The sequence below is a fragment of the Capricornis sumatraensis genome, chromosome 3 (assembly GCF_032405125.1).
Source record: "Capricornis sumatraensis isolate serow.1 chromosome 3, serow.2, whole genome shotgun sequence".
Lineage (NCBI taxonomy): Eukaryota > Metazoa > Chordata > Mammalia > Artiodactyla > Bovidae > Capricornis > Capricornis sumatraensis.
Window position 1 is genome coordinate 179,791,635 of NC_091071.1, and position 17,090 is coordinate 179,808,724.

At 56.9% G+C, this 17,090-nt stretch overlaps 1 protein-coding gene across 1 annotated transcript in view; it reads left to right on the forward strand.

The window, feature by feature from the left end:
- PADI2 (peptidyl arginine deiminase 2) overlaps positions 1-16,631 on the forward strand; it is a 50,745-nt gene extending 34,114 nt beyond the window's left edge. The window contains exons 7-16 of the mRNA XM_068967584.1: positions 3,599-3,777; positions 5,881-5,984; positions 6,737-6,848; positions 7,354-7,461; positions 9,631-9,782; positions 11,184-11,328; positions 12,071-12,164; positions 13,764-13,849; positions 15,663-15,791; positions 16,398-16,631. Coding sequence (XP_068823685.1) covers positions 3,599-3,777; positions 5,881-5,984; positions 6,737-6,848; positions 7,354-7,461; positions 9,631-9,782; positions 11,184-11,328; positions 12,071-12,164; positions 13,764-13,849; positions 15,663-15,791; positions 16,398-16,631 — 1,343 coding nt within the window. The remainder of the gene's footprint in view (positions 1-3,598; positions 3,778-5,880; positions 5,985-6,736; positions 6,849-7,353; positions 7,462-9,630; positions 9,783-11,183; positions 11,329-12,070; positions 12,165-13,763; positions 13,850-15,662; positions 15,792-16,397) is intronic.
- Positions 16,632-17,090: the final 459 nt, after the last annotated feature.

Genomic DNA, 17,090 nt, shown 5'->3' on the forward strand with positions numbered 1-17,090 from the left:
CCGAGCCGTTGCTATTTACCCCATCCAGGCCGGGGTTACCACAGTGGGTGGGGCTGCTGGCCGGGCAGGAGGGGTACGGGCAGCCCCCGAGGTCACATTGTGACACTCAGCCTGCTCCTACCGGTGGCCCCCGGCCTTGACCTGGAGGCCTTTCCGAGGGTGGCGGTAGGCTGAGGTCTGGCTCGTGATTACGTCCGTCCCCTGCCCAGCCTTCCGAGCTGGGCCCCCAGCAGACAGAAGCCACCACTGGGAGCGCTTTGCTGCGCCACCATCCCCAGGCTGTGTTATCAGGTTGCCATCCTGCAGAGGGGCACGGCCTCACTGACTCAGCGATGAGCCCAGGAGAGTCCGTCTCCCCCAGAACCGAAGCCCCAGGTGAACACTCGGCACCGAGGAGCAGGCTGAGAGGGATTCATCGGTGGCACGGTTTCCTTTTCTTCCTTTTGTGCGACACCTTGAGGTCTCTGTCAAACACCAAGTGCACTGTGGATGAGGCTGTGCGGTGTTACACGAATGTCACGTGTCACTCATGTACCCAATGGCCAGGGACCCGGCTGGGGGCTCAGAGACCCTGAGAGGCCGTTCTGGAGCCCAGGGGGTTCAGATCCCAGGTGTGGGCAAGTCTCCTCAGCAGGCCAGGCCTTGGGTACCTCGTGTGGGATGTCACTCGTGGCTAAGGAGAGGCCTGACTGTCGACAACAGAGATCAAATAAGAAGCATGTCAGCACTCAGCAGCCGGTCCATGGAACGCTCTCCGTGGATGACAACTGCTTCTTTCAGGGGGCTGTTATTGTGATCGTTAATTATAGTCATTGACGTGGACAGGCGTCCCCAGTGCTGTTAGGAAGACCCAGGAGTGTGTACCCCAGCCTCAGATTCTGCCCTTGGATCTCAGAGGTCAGCACCTCACCTTTCTCTACAGGGCTGCAGTGACCAGCTTGTCCCAGTTTGCCCAGGACTTTCCTGGTTTTTGCACTAAAAATCCCTCATTCTGAAAAGCCCCTCAATCTCGGGCAAACCAGGACAGTTGATCACACTATCAGAGTCTCCTTGGAGGTGGAATGACTCCACACTGACCGGAAGGGTGATGCCACGTGCCAGCCCCTCCTGGGGCTAAGGAGAGGTCAGGGTGGCTGGCGGGGCCAGCCCGAGGCGCGTGGGCCACGCCATAGAGGGGCATTGTTGGTTCCTGCAGGGGGAGCTGGCCACGCGGAGGCAGGCCTGCGTCCAGCTGGGGATGGGAGACGGGGGAAGGAGGCTCCGGGGACAGTGGCTGATTGTTCCCACCGAGCGATCGATCTGCCCCGAGCTGGCCTGAGATACTGTGGGCCACAGACAGGAAAGACCACACTCAGGTGGGCCAAAACGCGTCCGTGTACCCCACCCGGCTCCCCTGCCAGAGCCCCACCCTCCCAGGCCCCGGGGAGCTCACACGCAGCCCTGAGCCGTGGGAAATTTCCGGAGCTTTCTGGAAAGACAAGTCAGCTTCGTGGCCTGAGACCACTTTCCCAGCATCAGTTCAAGTACAGCCTGGGACTCGTGGTCATGGGAGGCCCTGGGTCCCTGGGGAAGAGTTTTTTTAATGAGGCAGAGCCCTCTGGACCTCCTCGGTGGTTGGGACACAGGGCGCGTGTCTTTTCCGAGTGAGAAGGATGCCGCCTTTCGCACTGACCTGTGACAAACCCCTTGGGACACGCAGTCTTGGTCTGCCTTCCTCATTTCTTGGGCCCACCCACAGAAAGGGAGGTGAGGTGTTTTTTCTTTGCCTTCTATTCCTAAACCATTCAACGAGAAGGTCATGAGTTTTTCACGATAGGGTCTGCCGATACATTCACAGGTTCTCATAACAGTAATACCAGCGGGTCCCAGCTGTGTTACCGGTCATTACCGTTGGTTACCAAGCTTACCTCAGTTCCTGATTTTATCTTGCAAGCACCTTATGGCATAAATGTTATTGCCTCCCATTTAACAGATGAATAAACTGAGACTCAGGAAGGTTAAGTGAATTCCCTGGGGTTTTGCAGCTTGAAAGCCAGAGAGGTGCTTGAACCCGCATCTCTGACTCTGGAAGTCGCAACCACTAAGGCAGCCTGCCCTCAGAGAGCTGTGTTTATAACCAAGACCTGACCGAGCGCCGTGTCTTGTGTGAGGCGCCATCCTGACCGAGCGCCGTGTCTTGTGTGAGGTGCCATCCTGAGCTCCAGCTTCGCTGGCTCCTCGGTTCACTTTGTGACTTTCGATCAAGCACCCAGTCCATGCTGTTCTAGTTACATGTTGCAGTCCTCGGGCGCCTGCTCATTAACCGTTCCCTTTGTTGTTGACAACAGTCCTAAGCTGAGCCTGACTCTGCCCTTCCAGCTCTGCAGGGCATAAAGAAGCTTCTCCTGGGACTGCATAGGGTCCTACCTCCGCGCGTTTGGGAATGCAAGTATCGCGTCTCCTCGCTGCCCCTCTGCCACCCCCAAGGGCATCTCAAAGGCTGCCTTTCTCTGCTCAGATGCCTCCCACCCTGCTCCCTTCCTCTGCCTCCCAGTAACCCTCCAGCTCACTCACCGCAGAGCTCTTCTGTGATGCTTCCCTCATCTGTGCGATCTTATCATCAGCTGCGCCTTGCGAGGGGCCACTTCTTGACCCTCTCTGTCTCCCCCAGAGGTCCTTGCCCATGTCAGAGAGCAGTAACTCTGTATATGTGCTCTGAATTGGCCTGAAAGTGCTCCCGTACGGAGTGACATGGGAGCATGGTGCATTCGGCAGATTTTATCAAACACAACCTGCGCTGGGCCCGGCCGGGCCTGTCTCAGCCATCATGCAAGTGACAGGCTCTGGGGGCCAACAGCTGAACACTGAGGTCATGCCCGTTTAACGGCTGGGACGAGGGAGGACGGGGGTGCAGACGCTGCAGACAGACGCCTGGCTTGGTCTCTGGGGATCTGGGCGCAGTGCAGAAGAAGCCTGAAGGAGGGAGACAAGCCTTCTGAGCAGAGGGAACACTGCTGCGAGGAGCCAGGAGGTCTCAGTGGGCTAGAGTGCGGGGAAACTGGCCTTTCCTCCCAGCCGCAAACGTGTGCAACCGGGAAAGAAAAATGCACAGCGAGAGACCCACATGCTGATACGGCTTCCACTGTACGGAGGGGAACTGAGGGCATAAGTGGGTGTTTTCTTTATATAAAGGGGAGGAGAGGTTGGGGTTCAGAATTAGGGATTTGAGTCCCAGCTCAGCTACGTACTGGCTGTATGACACCAGACAAGCCATTGTCCCTTCTGGGACTCAGTCTCCTCCTCTGTAAAATGGGAACAGTAACTCCCTTCTTCGCCATCACTGGCTCAGCTTCTCTCATCTGTCTCCTTCCTGGGGAGAGCTCACTCACCTTATAGCCGAGGCAGCAGGAAGCCAGGGAGGGCGTCTGGCCCGGGGCCACAGGGCTAGGGCCCAGCAGGGCTGGGACGGTGACCAGGCCGCGGCCCTTCCGACAGCGTTTGCCGCTTGTGCTGTCCCTGTGTCCAGAGGACAAGGGCTCTGCTGTCGCGCCCCCATCGGCGAGCCCGCCCCACGGTCGGCTGGGGGAGCGGGGCCTGACTAGGGTCCTTCTTCCTCCAGACCCCTTTTTCGGCCAGCGTTACGTCCACATCCTGGGCCGGCGGAAGCTCTACCATGTGGTCAAGTACACAGGCGGCTCCGCAGAGCTGCTGTTCTTCGTGGAAGGCCTGCGTTTTCCCGACGAGGGCTTCTCGGGCCTGGTCTCCATCCACGTCAGCCTGCTGGAGTACATGGCCGAGGTGGGGGCCTCCGCCGGGAGGGGCTCCGGGGGCCGGAGGGGCTCCCCTTGGAGGAAGTCCAGGGTTGGAGGCCTAAGTGCTCCCACTACCCGCACGCATCCGCCAGGGCCTCCGAGCCCCACCCTGGGGGTCCTCCTCACTGTACCTCTTCCCCAGGATGCCCTTCGGGTGTTCCTCTGACCTCACGCCCGTCCCCAGGTCTGCCTGCTCCCTGGAGAGTGTGTGTGTGTGTCTGTGAGTGCGCTCAGTCACTCAGTTGTGTCTGGCTCTTTGCGACCCCGTGGACTGTAGCAAGGTGCCCAGAGCAGAAACAGGAAGGCTGAGTCTGGCTCGATTATCATGTGAGCTGCCTTCAGGAAGAAAACTTCGATGCAGCGAGATCAGACGTTAGTTGAGGAGCCAGGCTCCTCTGTCTGTGTGATCTCCCAGACAAGAATATCTGGAGTGGGTTACCATTTCCTTCTCCAGGGGATCTTCCTGACCCAGGGATCCAGCTTGCGGCTCCTACATTGGCAGGCGGGCTCTTCACCGCTGAGCCACTGGGAAGCCCCCATCCCTGTCCAGGGTGGGTGTAGTTCAGGCACCCGCTGGTTGGCATGAGGAGCAAACTAAGCCTCACGCATGTGCCCTGCTCTTCCCTCCCTAACGGGCCCTGCACCCTCGCCATGGGAGCTGCCAAACCCTGAATCCCAGTCCCGACCCACGTCCCCCCGCTGTAGCCGGATGTCTCGCGCACATGCATTCCTGGTTGCAGAAACTGAGCAGGGAGGCGAGTACCCGCCCCCTAGGGGAGCGGTGCCCCCAGCCAAGGCTGCGTCCCACTCGTAAGGCCGTCTCACCGAAACTGCAGTCCCGGAGCCCTGGCTCTCAGGCCCCCTTCAGTCAGATAGAGGGAGGGCTCGGCTGCCCCTCAAACATGGGCTTGCTCCTCTGCTTCGCCCCTAGACCACGTCAAGGCGAGACGCGTGGGCGCCGCCGCAGGTGAAGCTGGCCCTCCGGGTTATGAGAAGGAGCTCGAGTCAGGCTGCCCGGGTCTGAGCCCACAAGACACTGGGCAAGTGAACTGACCCCGTGTGCCTTGGTTTCCCTGCCTGGAAAATAGAAATGACAAATGCCTCTGCTTCCTGGCGTGATTGTGAGCATCCGTGCTTGTAGGAACTCATTCACAACGTGCTCTCGAGTCCCTGGGAGGAGGGAAAGGCAGAAAAACGGAGATAACGAGACGGGGCGGGGAGGGTCTACAGCAGCCTGGCCATCAGGGTCTCGGAGCGGCCCCTCCAGCGGACACCAGCAGAAGGCAGACCCGTGCGGGAAGGGCCACCTCCGTGCTCCCCACCAAGGGCAGGACACGGCTTCCTGTAGCTTTCCAAAGCCAGCCATGCAAAGAAATCTTATCTCATCTTCCCTCAGGTTCCGGACAAGCTTCCCGAACCTTTCCTTAAAGAAACATCTGGACAGAGCAAAATTTCTCCCAGTAACATTAAAATGTTCACATGTAGAAAAGAGCAAGGTACCCAGAGCAAAAACCGAGGAAGGCCGGGTCTGACTCAGTCATCATGTGAGCCGATTTCAGGAAAAGAACTCTGATGCAACAGGATCAGATAGCGGTTGAGATTGGGCTCAACAGCCAGACTGTCCGGGTTTAAATACAGGCTCACCCACTTAGTGATCACTTGACCTTGGACAGCTATGTACAGTTTGTGAATCAGAGGTCTATGATTCGGTTTTCCCATCTACAAAACAAAGATTAAAATAGTATGTACCCATGAGTATGGCAGAAGTGAAATCTCACCTGTCAAAATAGGACCTGGCATACGGTAAGTGCTCAATAATGTACTACTACTGGGAAAGATTGGGGGCAGGAGGAGAAGGGGAAGCAGAGGATGAGATGGTGGATGGCATCATGGACTCAATGGACATGAGTGTGAGTGAACTCCGGGAGTTGGTGATGGACAGGGAGGCCTGGCGTGCTGCGATTCATGGGGTCACAGAGTCGGACACGACTGAGCGACTGGACAGCAGTTGCTGGTCTCACCTACTTTGTTAGACAGGAGTGAGAAGCACCCTGACAGGACTTCCTGATCTCTTCTCTCCCACGCCCAGGGGATCCCTCTGACGCCCATCTTCACGGACACCGTGACGTTCCGCATCGCTCCGTGGATCATGACCCCCAACATCCTGCCTCCCGTGTCGGTGTATGTGTGCTGGTAAGCGGAGGGCACAGTGCAGACAGGCAAAGAGGCTAGAGCTGAGGCTTCGGGCGCGGAGAGACCTGGGTTCATGCTTGTTACTTCTCAGCCGTGTGACCTGGAGCAACTAGCTTGGCTTCTCGGTGCCTCTGTTTCTCTGAGATGGTGACATCACAGAGCCTCTGCGGGGGTTAAGTGGGATGAAGCAGGCAAAGCATTCACGAAGGTCCTGGTGCAGAGCTTTTTGTGCTCTAAAAATGATAGATAGCTGCGTTTTCTTTCCCGTGCCTTGGGCCCTTCCCACATACTCGGGAACCTTCCTCTGTGATGGATATTCAGTTCATCTTACTCACCCAGCAGCTTTTCACTGAGCGTGTTCTGTGCTAGAGAGCCCCCGTGTGACGAGAAGCAGGCCAAAGAAGGGCCTGCAGGCGATGCTGGCCACAGGCCCCTGTGTCCTGAGCCCATCCCCTGCCTCCGGGTTAGGTTAGCTGTTCCTTGGAAATCTGGGAGTCAGAGGTGGCAGGCTTGGGGGAGGCAGGGTGAGAATTCCCCTCCTCGCTTTGTGTGTTCATGACTGTGGCAGACACTGCAGGAAGGGCTGAGTTTGCGCGGCCCTTGACTCCAGCAGGCTCTGCACAGGTGAGCACAGAGGGGCTTCAGCTGCCCAGCACGCCCGGCCCCGGGGCCTGCCGCCGCGCCTCCGCCGTGGCGGGCCTGTGCCTGCTCACGCTCCCCTGTGCTCTCTCCCTCTTGCCCACGCTTCTCAGCATGAAGGACAACTACCTGTTCCTGAAAGAGGTGAAGAACCTGGTGGAAAAAACCAACTGCGAGCTGAAGGTCTGCTTCCAGTACATGAACCGGGGAGACCGCTGGGTCCAGGTGAGGCCCCCGGGCCGGGAGGGCACGGCTCAGGACTCGGCAGAGGCAGAGGCGGCTGAGGGCCTGCACCCCGGCGGCAGCTGCTCCGCGGGCGACTCCTGTGAGATCACATGTGCGTGTGCACCGGGACCTCGATGCGCCAGGCGGCCCGCTGCAGCCTCTCAGAGGAGCGGACGGCTGGAGCAGCCGGGACGTCCGCCCGTGGGGAGGGGCGGCCGCGTGGCCGGCGGCCTCTCTGTGGAGCGCTCCACAGCAGCCAGGAAGGAGCCAGTCTGTGAATACAGCACGGCTCTCAGGTTCAGGTGCTCCTCGCAGGGAGGTGTACGCAGGGTGTTGCCGGTGTTTAAAGCGGGGTCAGTGTGCGTGCAGGCATGCTGGGGACGTGCAGAGACTGAGGAGGGCTGTACGGGAAGGAAGCCTTGTGTGCGCGGGGACAGGGGAGGCGGCGGGAGGCCCCTGGAGGCCCCCTGGGCGCACTGGATGGCTCTTCCCGCTGTCCCCGCAGGATGAAATCGAGTTTGGCTACATCGAGGCCCCGCACAAAGGCTTCCCCGTGGTGCTGGACTCCCCCAGAGACGGAAACCTGAAGGACTTCCCGGTGAAGCAGCTCCTGGTGAGAGGCTGAGGGCTGTCTTGCAAGATGGGGTCGGGGCGCAGCCCTGGGGCTGCAGGGCAGAGCAGTGAGGAGGCCTCGGGCACCCCTCTGTCCCCGGGAGTCTCAGGAAGAACCCCAGAGCAGGTTGCCGTTCCTTCTCCAGGGGATCTTCCCAACCCAGGGATCGAACCCGGGTCTCCTGCATTGCAGGCGGACTCTTTACCGTCCGAGACACCTGGGAAGCCCCTTGGCAAGTTAGCCCGCTGCTTCCGTCTTCTCATCTGCAGAATGGGTCATTGGAATAGTAGCCTCCGACATCCCTTCCTGCTCTCATCACTGATACTGTGGGAGGCAGAGGCCTGCCCCTGCCCCTGCCCCCACCCCCAACTTGCAGCAAAATACATTTCAAGGAGGAAACTTATAAGCCGTTGTTGAAAAGCATGGTTCCAACTTCAAAGCTCATTAAGGCTGTGATTTTTCAGTTCATGAGTTTTTTAAAAAAGCAATCTAACCCTTGATCCTAGAGGTCATTACCACTCTCTTTTTATGCCCTCAACAACCAATTGAATGAGGACAGAACCAAAATCAGTCTTCTTTGTACTGACCTTCTGCCCTGAACAGGCGGGGAGAGCTTGGATGGAGCATAAAAGGTAGGTTGGGGATCTTTCCCAAAGTAACATGCAGGACGGCCTCCCACGAGACATCAGAGCTGCTCAGAGGCGGCCCTTTCCAAGTCTGCACCTGCCGCTTGAGAGCATTCACTAACCTTGTCCCCGCATCGCGGGGAGATGGCAGAGCCAGTGCTGTGAGCACACAGCTCTGGAACACCAGATGGAGCTGCCCTCGAGTCCCATTTCCACCCCTTAGCAGCAGTGCGACCTTGGGCAAGCAACTTAACCTCCTCAAGCCTCAGTATGCTCATCTGTGAAACGAGGGTCAAAATGGTATCCATCTCACAGACTTGTTGTGAAGATTGAAGGCGTGATTTAAGACACCCGAGCTGCTCCCGACACAAGGACTATTATTAGCCGTTGTTCTGGTTCTCATTCCCCAGCCCTGGACACGGTCCTCGCATGGACTGTCCAGGGGCAGTCAAACCAGTCAGCAGTTGCCACAGGCCTGAGAACCAAGGCCTCTCAGATCCTGTTCTCACTTTCTTCCCAGGTCACCACCTGCCTGCATTGTTCCAGGCTGGCCTGGTACCAGTGCCCTGGGCTGCATTGTTCCTGGAGGCCCAGGCCAAGCCCGGCTCTGTGCTGCGTGCCTGCTCGCTGGTGTGAGGCTATAAAACCCCAGCTGCCCCAGCCTCTGGCAGATCACACTTTGCCATCTGGGGCTCCCAGGAGAGAAAGCGCTAAGCTGCAACCATTCGCCCCTCTGAGCACAGCTGTCCCTTGAGCCTCTGAGCTGGGCCAGGATAAGCCACGTCTTCTCACTATGATTTTTATTAGCAAGGATGTTTGTCAGACAAGCCTCGTTCCAGCCCCAGTGCAAGCTCTCAAGCAAGATCCCTACCTTTTTACGAAAAACAAAAATCATGAAAGGAAACTTAAAATTCAGGGAGCCACAGGGGCTTTACCACACTTATTACGGGGGGTTGTATCATGTGACTGCAGTCTGTTAGAGCTCTGTGCTAAGAAGGAGTCTGAGGCTGCGTCTGGGCTCAGTGCACAAGTATGGTTGATTGGGGCTGGGCTGAAATTGTATATATGTTACTTATCTGATGTTCTTGCATGTATTGGTCAGCTTTCACTTGATAAGACTGTAGTAACAAACAGCCCCCATCCATCAATAGCTAACATCAGCAAAGGTCCGTCTGTTTCTTGCTCACATTAATGGAGGAACAGAGATGTCAATGGCACAAAACAAGGACCAACCATGAAATCACCAGTATGTCTCTGTGTTTAAGAAATAGAGACGGATGGAGACTCAGATGTGCGCGTGCACACACACACACACACACACACACACACACTCACACTCTTACCGACGTGCTCACAGACAGCCTCCCCGTGCCAAGTTCCTATGCTTCAGTGGGAGCAAGAAGCAAATGGGCAACCCCCAGAAGCTAAGTGCTCATAGGGCCAGACCAAAGGTGGTGAAAAGTGGTCCTCAGAGGGTGGCTGGGCTGGGACTAAGGGCTCCTGGCCGCGGGGGACTAACCGCAGGTGTGTGCCCCCTGCCCAGGGCCCAGATTTTGGCTATGTGACCCGGGAGCCGCTCTTTGAGCCTGTCACCAGCCTTGATTCCTTTGGGAACCTGGAGGTCAGTCCGCCAGTGACCGTGAATGGCAAGACATACCCCCTGGGCCGGATCCTCATCGGGAGCAGCTTTCCTCTGTAAGAGAAGCCAGGGAGGGGCTGGAGAAGGGGGAGGGCGGGGGGGTTGTGGGGGTAGCTGTTGTTTCTGTTGGAGCAGACTGGGTTGCTCAGACATGGAGTGATTGGCTGGGAGAATTAACCTGCCCGTGACTGACAAGATACAGACATTCTTGGAAAGAAAATCAAGTTAACCTTTACATCTTAGTATGAATTAAGATCTAGCATGAAGTGCGGTGAAGTGAATTGAAGTCGCTCAGTTGTGTCTGACTCTTTGCGACCCCATGGACTGTAGCCTACCAGGCTCCTCTGTCCATGGGATTTTCCAAGCAAGAGTACTGGAGTGGGGTGCCATTTCCTTCTCCAGGAGATCTTCCTGACCCAGGAATCAAACCCAGGTCTTCCACCTGGTAGGCAGACGCTTTACCGTCTGAGCCACCAGGGAAGTGAAACTAAGTAAATGACCCTCTTCCCCAAATGGGAGGGTATATAATGAGATTATAAATAAGGTAGGGAAGGGGTGCAGGAGTGAGAGGAGGAACAGTTCTGAGAGAAGATGAGCAGGGGTATTGGCCATACAGAAAACACACATGGAGGCAAGCAGCTGAGTGAGGCACTTCTGGGTGCTGACAGGTGCAGTGAGGAAGGTGGAGTAGGCACCTGGTAAAGAGGGGTGGGCCAGGGGCACTCTGGCTTTTGTGTTTCTAAGGAAATGACTCTGAAACTGAGGCTTGAATGATGAGAAAGAAGCAGCCATGGAAAGATCAAAGGGAAAGAGCGTTCCACATAAAAGGGACAGCCGGAGCAGAACCTTCAAGTGGTAACGAGCTCAGCACCTGCTGGCACAGACAGGACAAGGAAGAGTAAGATGAAGTAGGAGAGATGGGCAGGGGCCAGATCAGAAGCAAATTTTCCAGCCACTGTGAAGGTCTCAGGTTATAGTGTGAGGGTAATGGGGAGATTGAAGACCTAGGGAGTGTTTAGAAGTCAAGAAGGGCTTCCTGGAAGAGGCGTCACTTGATTGAAGATTGAAACTGAAAAGTTACTAGCAAAGAGGGACATAGGCAGGGGCAGATTTTGGAACTCTGCCTGAGCCTTAGCCCCCTCCCGCAGTCCAAGAAGGACCCCTGGGCACAGAAGCTGGCCTCCCTTTGCCCACTGACACCCTCAGGGCCTAAAGGCCAGGCTCCATGCCCTTCACACAGACCGTGGCTGCAGCTGACACTTCCTTCTTCTCTCTGGACTCAAGTGCCTTTCTGCCTGGGCCAGTGTCTCTGCAACTCAGGCTCCTTCTCATGACTTTTCTGCTGATGCCACGCTGGGTCCTGGCAGGGTTCCAGGGGCTGAGCTCCTGCAAGCCCTCTGGCGAGACAGGCACCACGGCAACCTTCTGAAGAACTGCCCCCTCCCAACCCCACCCAGGTCTGGTGGTCGGAGGATGACCAAGGTGGTGCGGGACTTCCTGCAGGCCCAGCAGGTACAGGCACCCGTGGAGCTCTACTCTGACTGGCTGACTGTGGGCCACGTGGATGAATTCATGACCTTCGTCCCCATCCCAGGCACCAAGGTGAGCGGCCCCCTGAGGCTGGAGGGAAGAGGCTAGTGTGGAACCCCTGTACTACCAGCTCTTGTCAGCAGGGGGCGTTATCTAGTGGAAGTAGAGGAAGAAGGAAGTAGGCTGAAGCTGGTTTGTATGTTGTTGCTGTGGCCAGTAAATGTTTAACCCAATAAATCTGAAATTTTAGCATTTCAACATGTAATCGTTATAAAAATTGATAATGAGACGTTTTACATTCTTTTTTCATACTAAGCGTTCAGAATCTGGTGTATGCTTTGTTCTTCACACATCTCCACCAAGACCAGCCAGAGTTCAGTGTCCACCAACCCCCCAGGGCTAGTGGCCACCATACTGGCTGTGACGCCCTAGAGCGCAATGGTGTATGGGCCTGGGGCCCTAGAGAGATTCTTTCATTTTCTGAAGTGCAAAGAAATGTCTGCAACTTAATAACCCTAGAAATCTGGAGCAAATGGCCGGGCTTCTTGGGCCCCTCGGAGAAGCTCTCCCCCTCTGTCCAAGGTCACCTTTTACTCTGAGCTTCAACTCGACGGCATTGCTGAGGCAGGAAAATTTCTGTGGCAGGAAGGGTGAGAAATATTCCTCTGAAATAGAGAAATCCTGCCAGGCAGCCTTTGCCGCTCAGCGTGGGTGGCCGAGACGATATGCAGGCAGGGCCCCGGGTCCTCAGGGCGGGAGCCCCCCACGCGGCTCAGCCACCTGCCCTCTGCTGACCCTGGACGGTCTCTTGCAGAAATTCCGGATGCTCATGGCCAGCACCTCAGCCTGCTACAAGCTCTTCCGAGAGAAGCAGAAGGAGGGCCACGGGGAGGCCATCATGTTCAAAGGTGAGTGCTCACGGGGCCCTGGCAGCGAGCTGGGCCCCCAGGGGGGCCTGTGGAAGGATGGGGCCGGTGAGTGCTTTGTCCCGGACACCCAGCTCCACTTCCGGTCATCCAGCCCACTCCAAGGCCGTGGGGTCACCCTGGTGGGAGGGGGCCCCGGCCTCTGTGGGCCTCACGGTGGTCACCCGCACCTCTAGCCGCCCACTGCCCCTCATGATCATCGACCCGTGGCTCTGCGGGACCTGGTATGCGACACTTTAGACATCTCCAGCCCCGAGGAGAGTTAAATGGTTCAAAACTGAAGTGCGATCTGCACTCGGGGACCTTGGGTTTTGCAAACGAAGCTAGAGAAGAGCGCACGTTAGGGGCAGGAGGAAGCAGGAGCTGATGACGCGATGCAAGCGGCTTCCCCGCGAGTCCTGGAGCGAGACCGTCTGCTTAATTCAGACAGACAGGCTGGGAGGAGCTTTGCTCTTAAGTGAGTCATGGAAACGAAGCTGATCAGGTGGATTCAGTGACCCACGTTAGAGACGCGTGACAGTTTCTTAAGTGTTTTTCGTAAATCAGTTTTTGCTACTTTTCAGGTTGGCATCTCTAATCCACCTAATCCCAGGAGTCTGACTCCCTCAGACTGGTCGATACTTACTTACATACATGACCACCCTCCATGTCCAAAGGCAGTATTCCTGATAGTGACCAGTGTCTGGGACGGACAAGATAAACTTAAGACCGCTATCCTTTTTTAATTCCCACCGATAGGAATTTTTTAGGTTGGCAGGCATGAGTCTCAACGTTCTGAAAGTGTCTTTCTATATTAACCCCTCAAAGCTACTCATAGGGTACAGGAGCTATTGTCTTTGTACAAATACATCCAAGGGGTTGGAGACAGCTCAGCGACAGCCCCCATCTGTTTGCCACTAACAAGCTGCAAAACTAGGAAGCACAATGGACTGGCATCAGACACGGAAGAAGAGGTAACAGCTAGGCTCTGGAGTCTGACTTCCCGGTCTGCTTACAGGCTCAGCCACCAGCTGTAAGGCCTCGGATGAGTCAGGGAGCTTCTCTGCGCCTCCGCTTCTTCGTCTTTGATGCTGGAAGCTACCTGATAGAAAAGGGGGGAGACTACTGAGCTAACGCAGTGAATTTCCAGGAGACTCCTGCTACGTAGCGGGTGCTCCCTCAGCGCTGGGGGTCACCAGTCAGAAGCCACATGGGCCACCGCGAGGGCACAGGGGGTAGATGCAGGCCCAGCACGGCACGGGGGCCGGGCGTGAGGCGGGCCTGAAGCAGGAGGGTGTCGCCGCCTGGCCCCCTGCTTCTGCCACCCTCCCCCTGGCCTGCTGCTCGTCCTTGGAAGCAGGCCTCCTGTGCCACCCCACCCTCCGGACAGAGAGAGAGTGAGGCAGCGGCCCCCCGCTTCCCTGGCCCCGGTGACATGACCAGCCCTGGGGAAAGGAGCGTCTGCGCAGGCTGCCCTCCCACGCTCCTGCCTGTCCCTGCTCCAGCGGCCTCGTCCTGAGAGGCAGCCCAGAAGCCGAGAGTCTTGGCAAAGAGGAGCACCAGGCTGGACATAGACCATCCCTTGTCCTCTGACCCCCACAGGCCTGGGCGGGATGAGCAGCAAGCGCATCACCATCAACAAGATTCTGTCCAATGAGAGCCTCGTGCAGGAGAACCAGTACTTCCAGGTGAGCGGCCGGGCCTCCTGGGAGGGAAGAGGCTGCGCCTGTCACACCCTTGGGGCCGCCCTAGGGGATGGCGGCCCGGCCTTCCTGAATTACTCCTGTACTGGGAGCTGAGCGGTGTGACAGTGGGGGACGTGCAGGCCAGCAGAGGCTGGAGGCAGACAGACCTGGGAAGGAAGATGTGTCAGGCGGTGCTCAAGAGCCGAAGTTCCAGTAAGGCTAGAGCCTGCAACGTTTGGGGGAGACCCACAGACAGCAAAATATGAAGACTACAGACCTTCTTCCAGGAAAACTCTTACGTGAAGATACGCCCTGCAAGTTCTGTTTTTTAGCGGTCACAGCTTCTTGAAGTTTTCTATCTATGGATGAACCCTACTTTCTGAATCCCTAAATCTCAAAACTATATCCAGAAGTAGAAGCCAGTCAACAGGGTCCTGTTTAGTTGAATTAGATCTCTCTTTGTTTGCATGGGCATATTTAAAGCACCAAGTTAAAAAAAAAAACTCAGACATATTTAAACAAAAGGGCATGACTGGCTCGTAAAGTGGAAAGTTCAGCAGAGGCGTGGATTCCAGGCATAGGCCAGTCCGGGCTCTGGCTCCCTCTCTGCACTTCTTGGGCCCTGCAGGCACCCTCATGGCAGGAGCTTAGTTGCAACAGCTCAAGGTCTCCCATCTACCCCCCCATACCATCCACAAAGAGAGAGGTCTTACATGCCACCAACAATTAAAAGCCTTGCATTTCACTCTGATTGTGCCAAACTGAGCCAATTCTTATAGCTAGAGGAATTTCATATGCTGACTGCCTTAATCCTGGTCTGTTGCCCACCCTTGAACTGACCCCTGGATCAAAGAGGCAGGGGCACCAGTTGTCTCCAGGAGGTGACAGCTCAACCCAGCAACTGGCTGCTGCATTTCAGGGGGAGGAGTGGAGTGGATGCTGGAGAAGCAACCCCAAGTTTCCCCGAGTTCCCCGACCGTCTCACGGCTGGTTGAAAGTTGACTTTATCACGACTCCTCTCTGTTTCACTTTTTGGCGTCAGGTAGATCAGAGGTCAGACCGTGACCCCTCGCTTTCCGCACTGGGGCTTTGGGCCACTCACTAAGGACTCTGTCTTAGCTTCCCTCGTCTCTGATACTCAAGATGTGTCTGCTCAGTCATGTTCGGCTCTTTTGTGACCCCGTGGACTGGTCCAACGGCTTCTCCGTCCATGCGATTTCCCAGGCAAGAGTGCCGGAGTAGCTTGCCGTTTCCTTCTCCAGGGGATCTTCCCGACCTGGAGACTGAACGCAAGTCTCCTGCATCTCCTGCCTTGTTAGGCAGATGCTTTACCACCGAGCCCCCTGGTCTCTAATAAGGGGACACCAAGTGTCCACCTCATGAGGATGAGGTTGAGGTTGAGACAAGGAACGCACGTCCAGCACTTAGAGCCACACACGTAGGGACTCGTACGTATTAGTTTTTATTATTATTAATCAAGTCATTGTCACTGATACTGCTCCCACCGGGGCGGCCTGAGGATTCGGTGGGGCGCTGCATGGCGAGCACCTGGGGTCTGACCCGTAGTTGGTGGTCAGTGAGTGAGTATGGGCATCATTTCTGTGCGCTTCTGGCGGGGGTCCTGTCCCTTTCTCGCTCACTCTCTGTTACTCCAGTGCGGGTGGGAGGGCACGGGAGAGGCGGCCCCGCACGGGAGGGGCCCTGCCAGCTCCCTGGGGTGCTGGGCCCAGGTCTGACGCCTCAGGCAGGGGTGAGGTGGACAGAGGTGTCGGGGTGCCCCTCACTCTCCCGCCCTCCCTTCTTCCGCGTCGCCCAGCGCTGCCTGGACTGGAACCGCGACATCCTCAAGAAGGAGCTGGGGCTGGCGGAACAGGACATCATCGACCTGCCTGCCCTGTTCCAGATGGACAAGAGCCGCCAGGCCAGGGCCTTCTTCCCAAACATGGTGAGGCGTTCTGGGCTCTGGCCATCAGGGGGGCAGGCCAGACCCGGAGGGGCCCCTCAGCTGAAGCTGGCCGAGCGGGAGGCCCAGGCCCCGGGTCCAGCTGCCGGGCGGCCTCCCACCCCGGCGCTCACCCTGCCGGGAGAACTGCTCATCCTGGTTGCCCCCTGGGATCCTGGGGGAGCCTTCACCTTAACACAGTGGAAAGTGCTTTGTAAATTCAAAAGGCCGTTAGAGACAGGAGAGCCTTTACAGAGGAGAGCCTCGTATGAGCTAGAAAGAGGACAGAACACACACACAAGAAACATAGATGAGTATATGCGCACATGAAAACACACGGACGTGCGTGCGCACACCGTGCACACCGATGCATACGTACACAGCTGCGTGCACATGTGTCCACACACATACATACAGGGCGGGTTGCTAGGTTTTCCGCTTAGCTCTGCCATGTGTGGAGTGCTTAGCCCCCTCTGAGCCTCAGTTTCCTCATCTGTAAAGTGGGGATAGTCGCAGTCGCTAGATCGCAGGGTTGTTGGAGGGTTCGGAACAGGGCGGGCAGAGCGGGCGCTCAGTAAAAGTAACTGCGGCCCCGCCTGCCTGTCCCAGGTGAACATGATTGTGCTCGACAAGGACCTGGGCATCCCCAAGCCGTTCGGGCCCCAGGTGGCGGAGGTGTGCTGCCTGGAGACGCACGTCCGCTCCCTGCTGGAGCCCCTGGGCCTCTGCTGCACCTTCGTGGACGACATCTCTGCCTACCACAAGTTTCTGGGCGAGGTGCACTGCGGCACCAACGTGCGCCGGAAGCCCTTCGCCTTCAAGTGGTGGCACATGGAGCCCTGAGCTGCCCAGGGCTGCCGTGCGTGGGTCGCAGCCTGACGGCTGCCGTGCTGGGGCCGGACCAGCCTCTGTGGTTCTTAGTGTGATTGCAGGGTGCCCTTCAGCGATAGCCATCAGGAAACTTGGGGAAAAACGTTTCTACTTTCAATTTTACTTTTACTTACAGGACCTGGAAGTTGCCTGGCACACCTGGGCCACACAGCGAGGTCAGGAGGAGAGAGAGAACCCAGGAAACTGGGCCTCTGCTTGTATGGGAGTTGGCGGGGGGGTCTGGTTTTTCGAGGGCTTTCTCTTCCTTGGTGAATTTTAAATGGAAGAGTGGAAATTTAAAGTAAGGGAAGGCGGGGGGAAAGGTGGCCCCAATTGTCAGTTATCAGAATCAACTAAGATCTCTAGAAGAAAGGGCCTCAGTGAGGGGAGGCGGCCTGGCCCCTTACCTAGTTGCGTAGCTGGCACTGTATT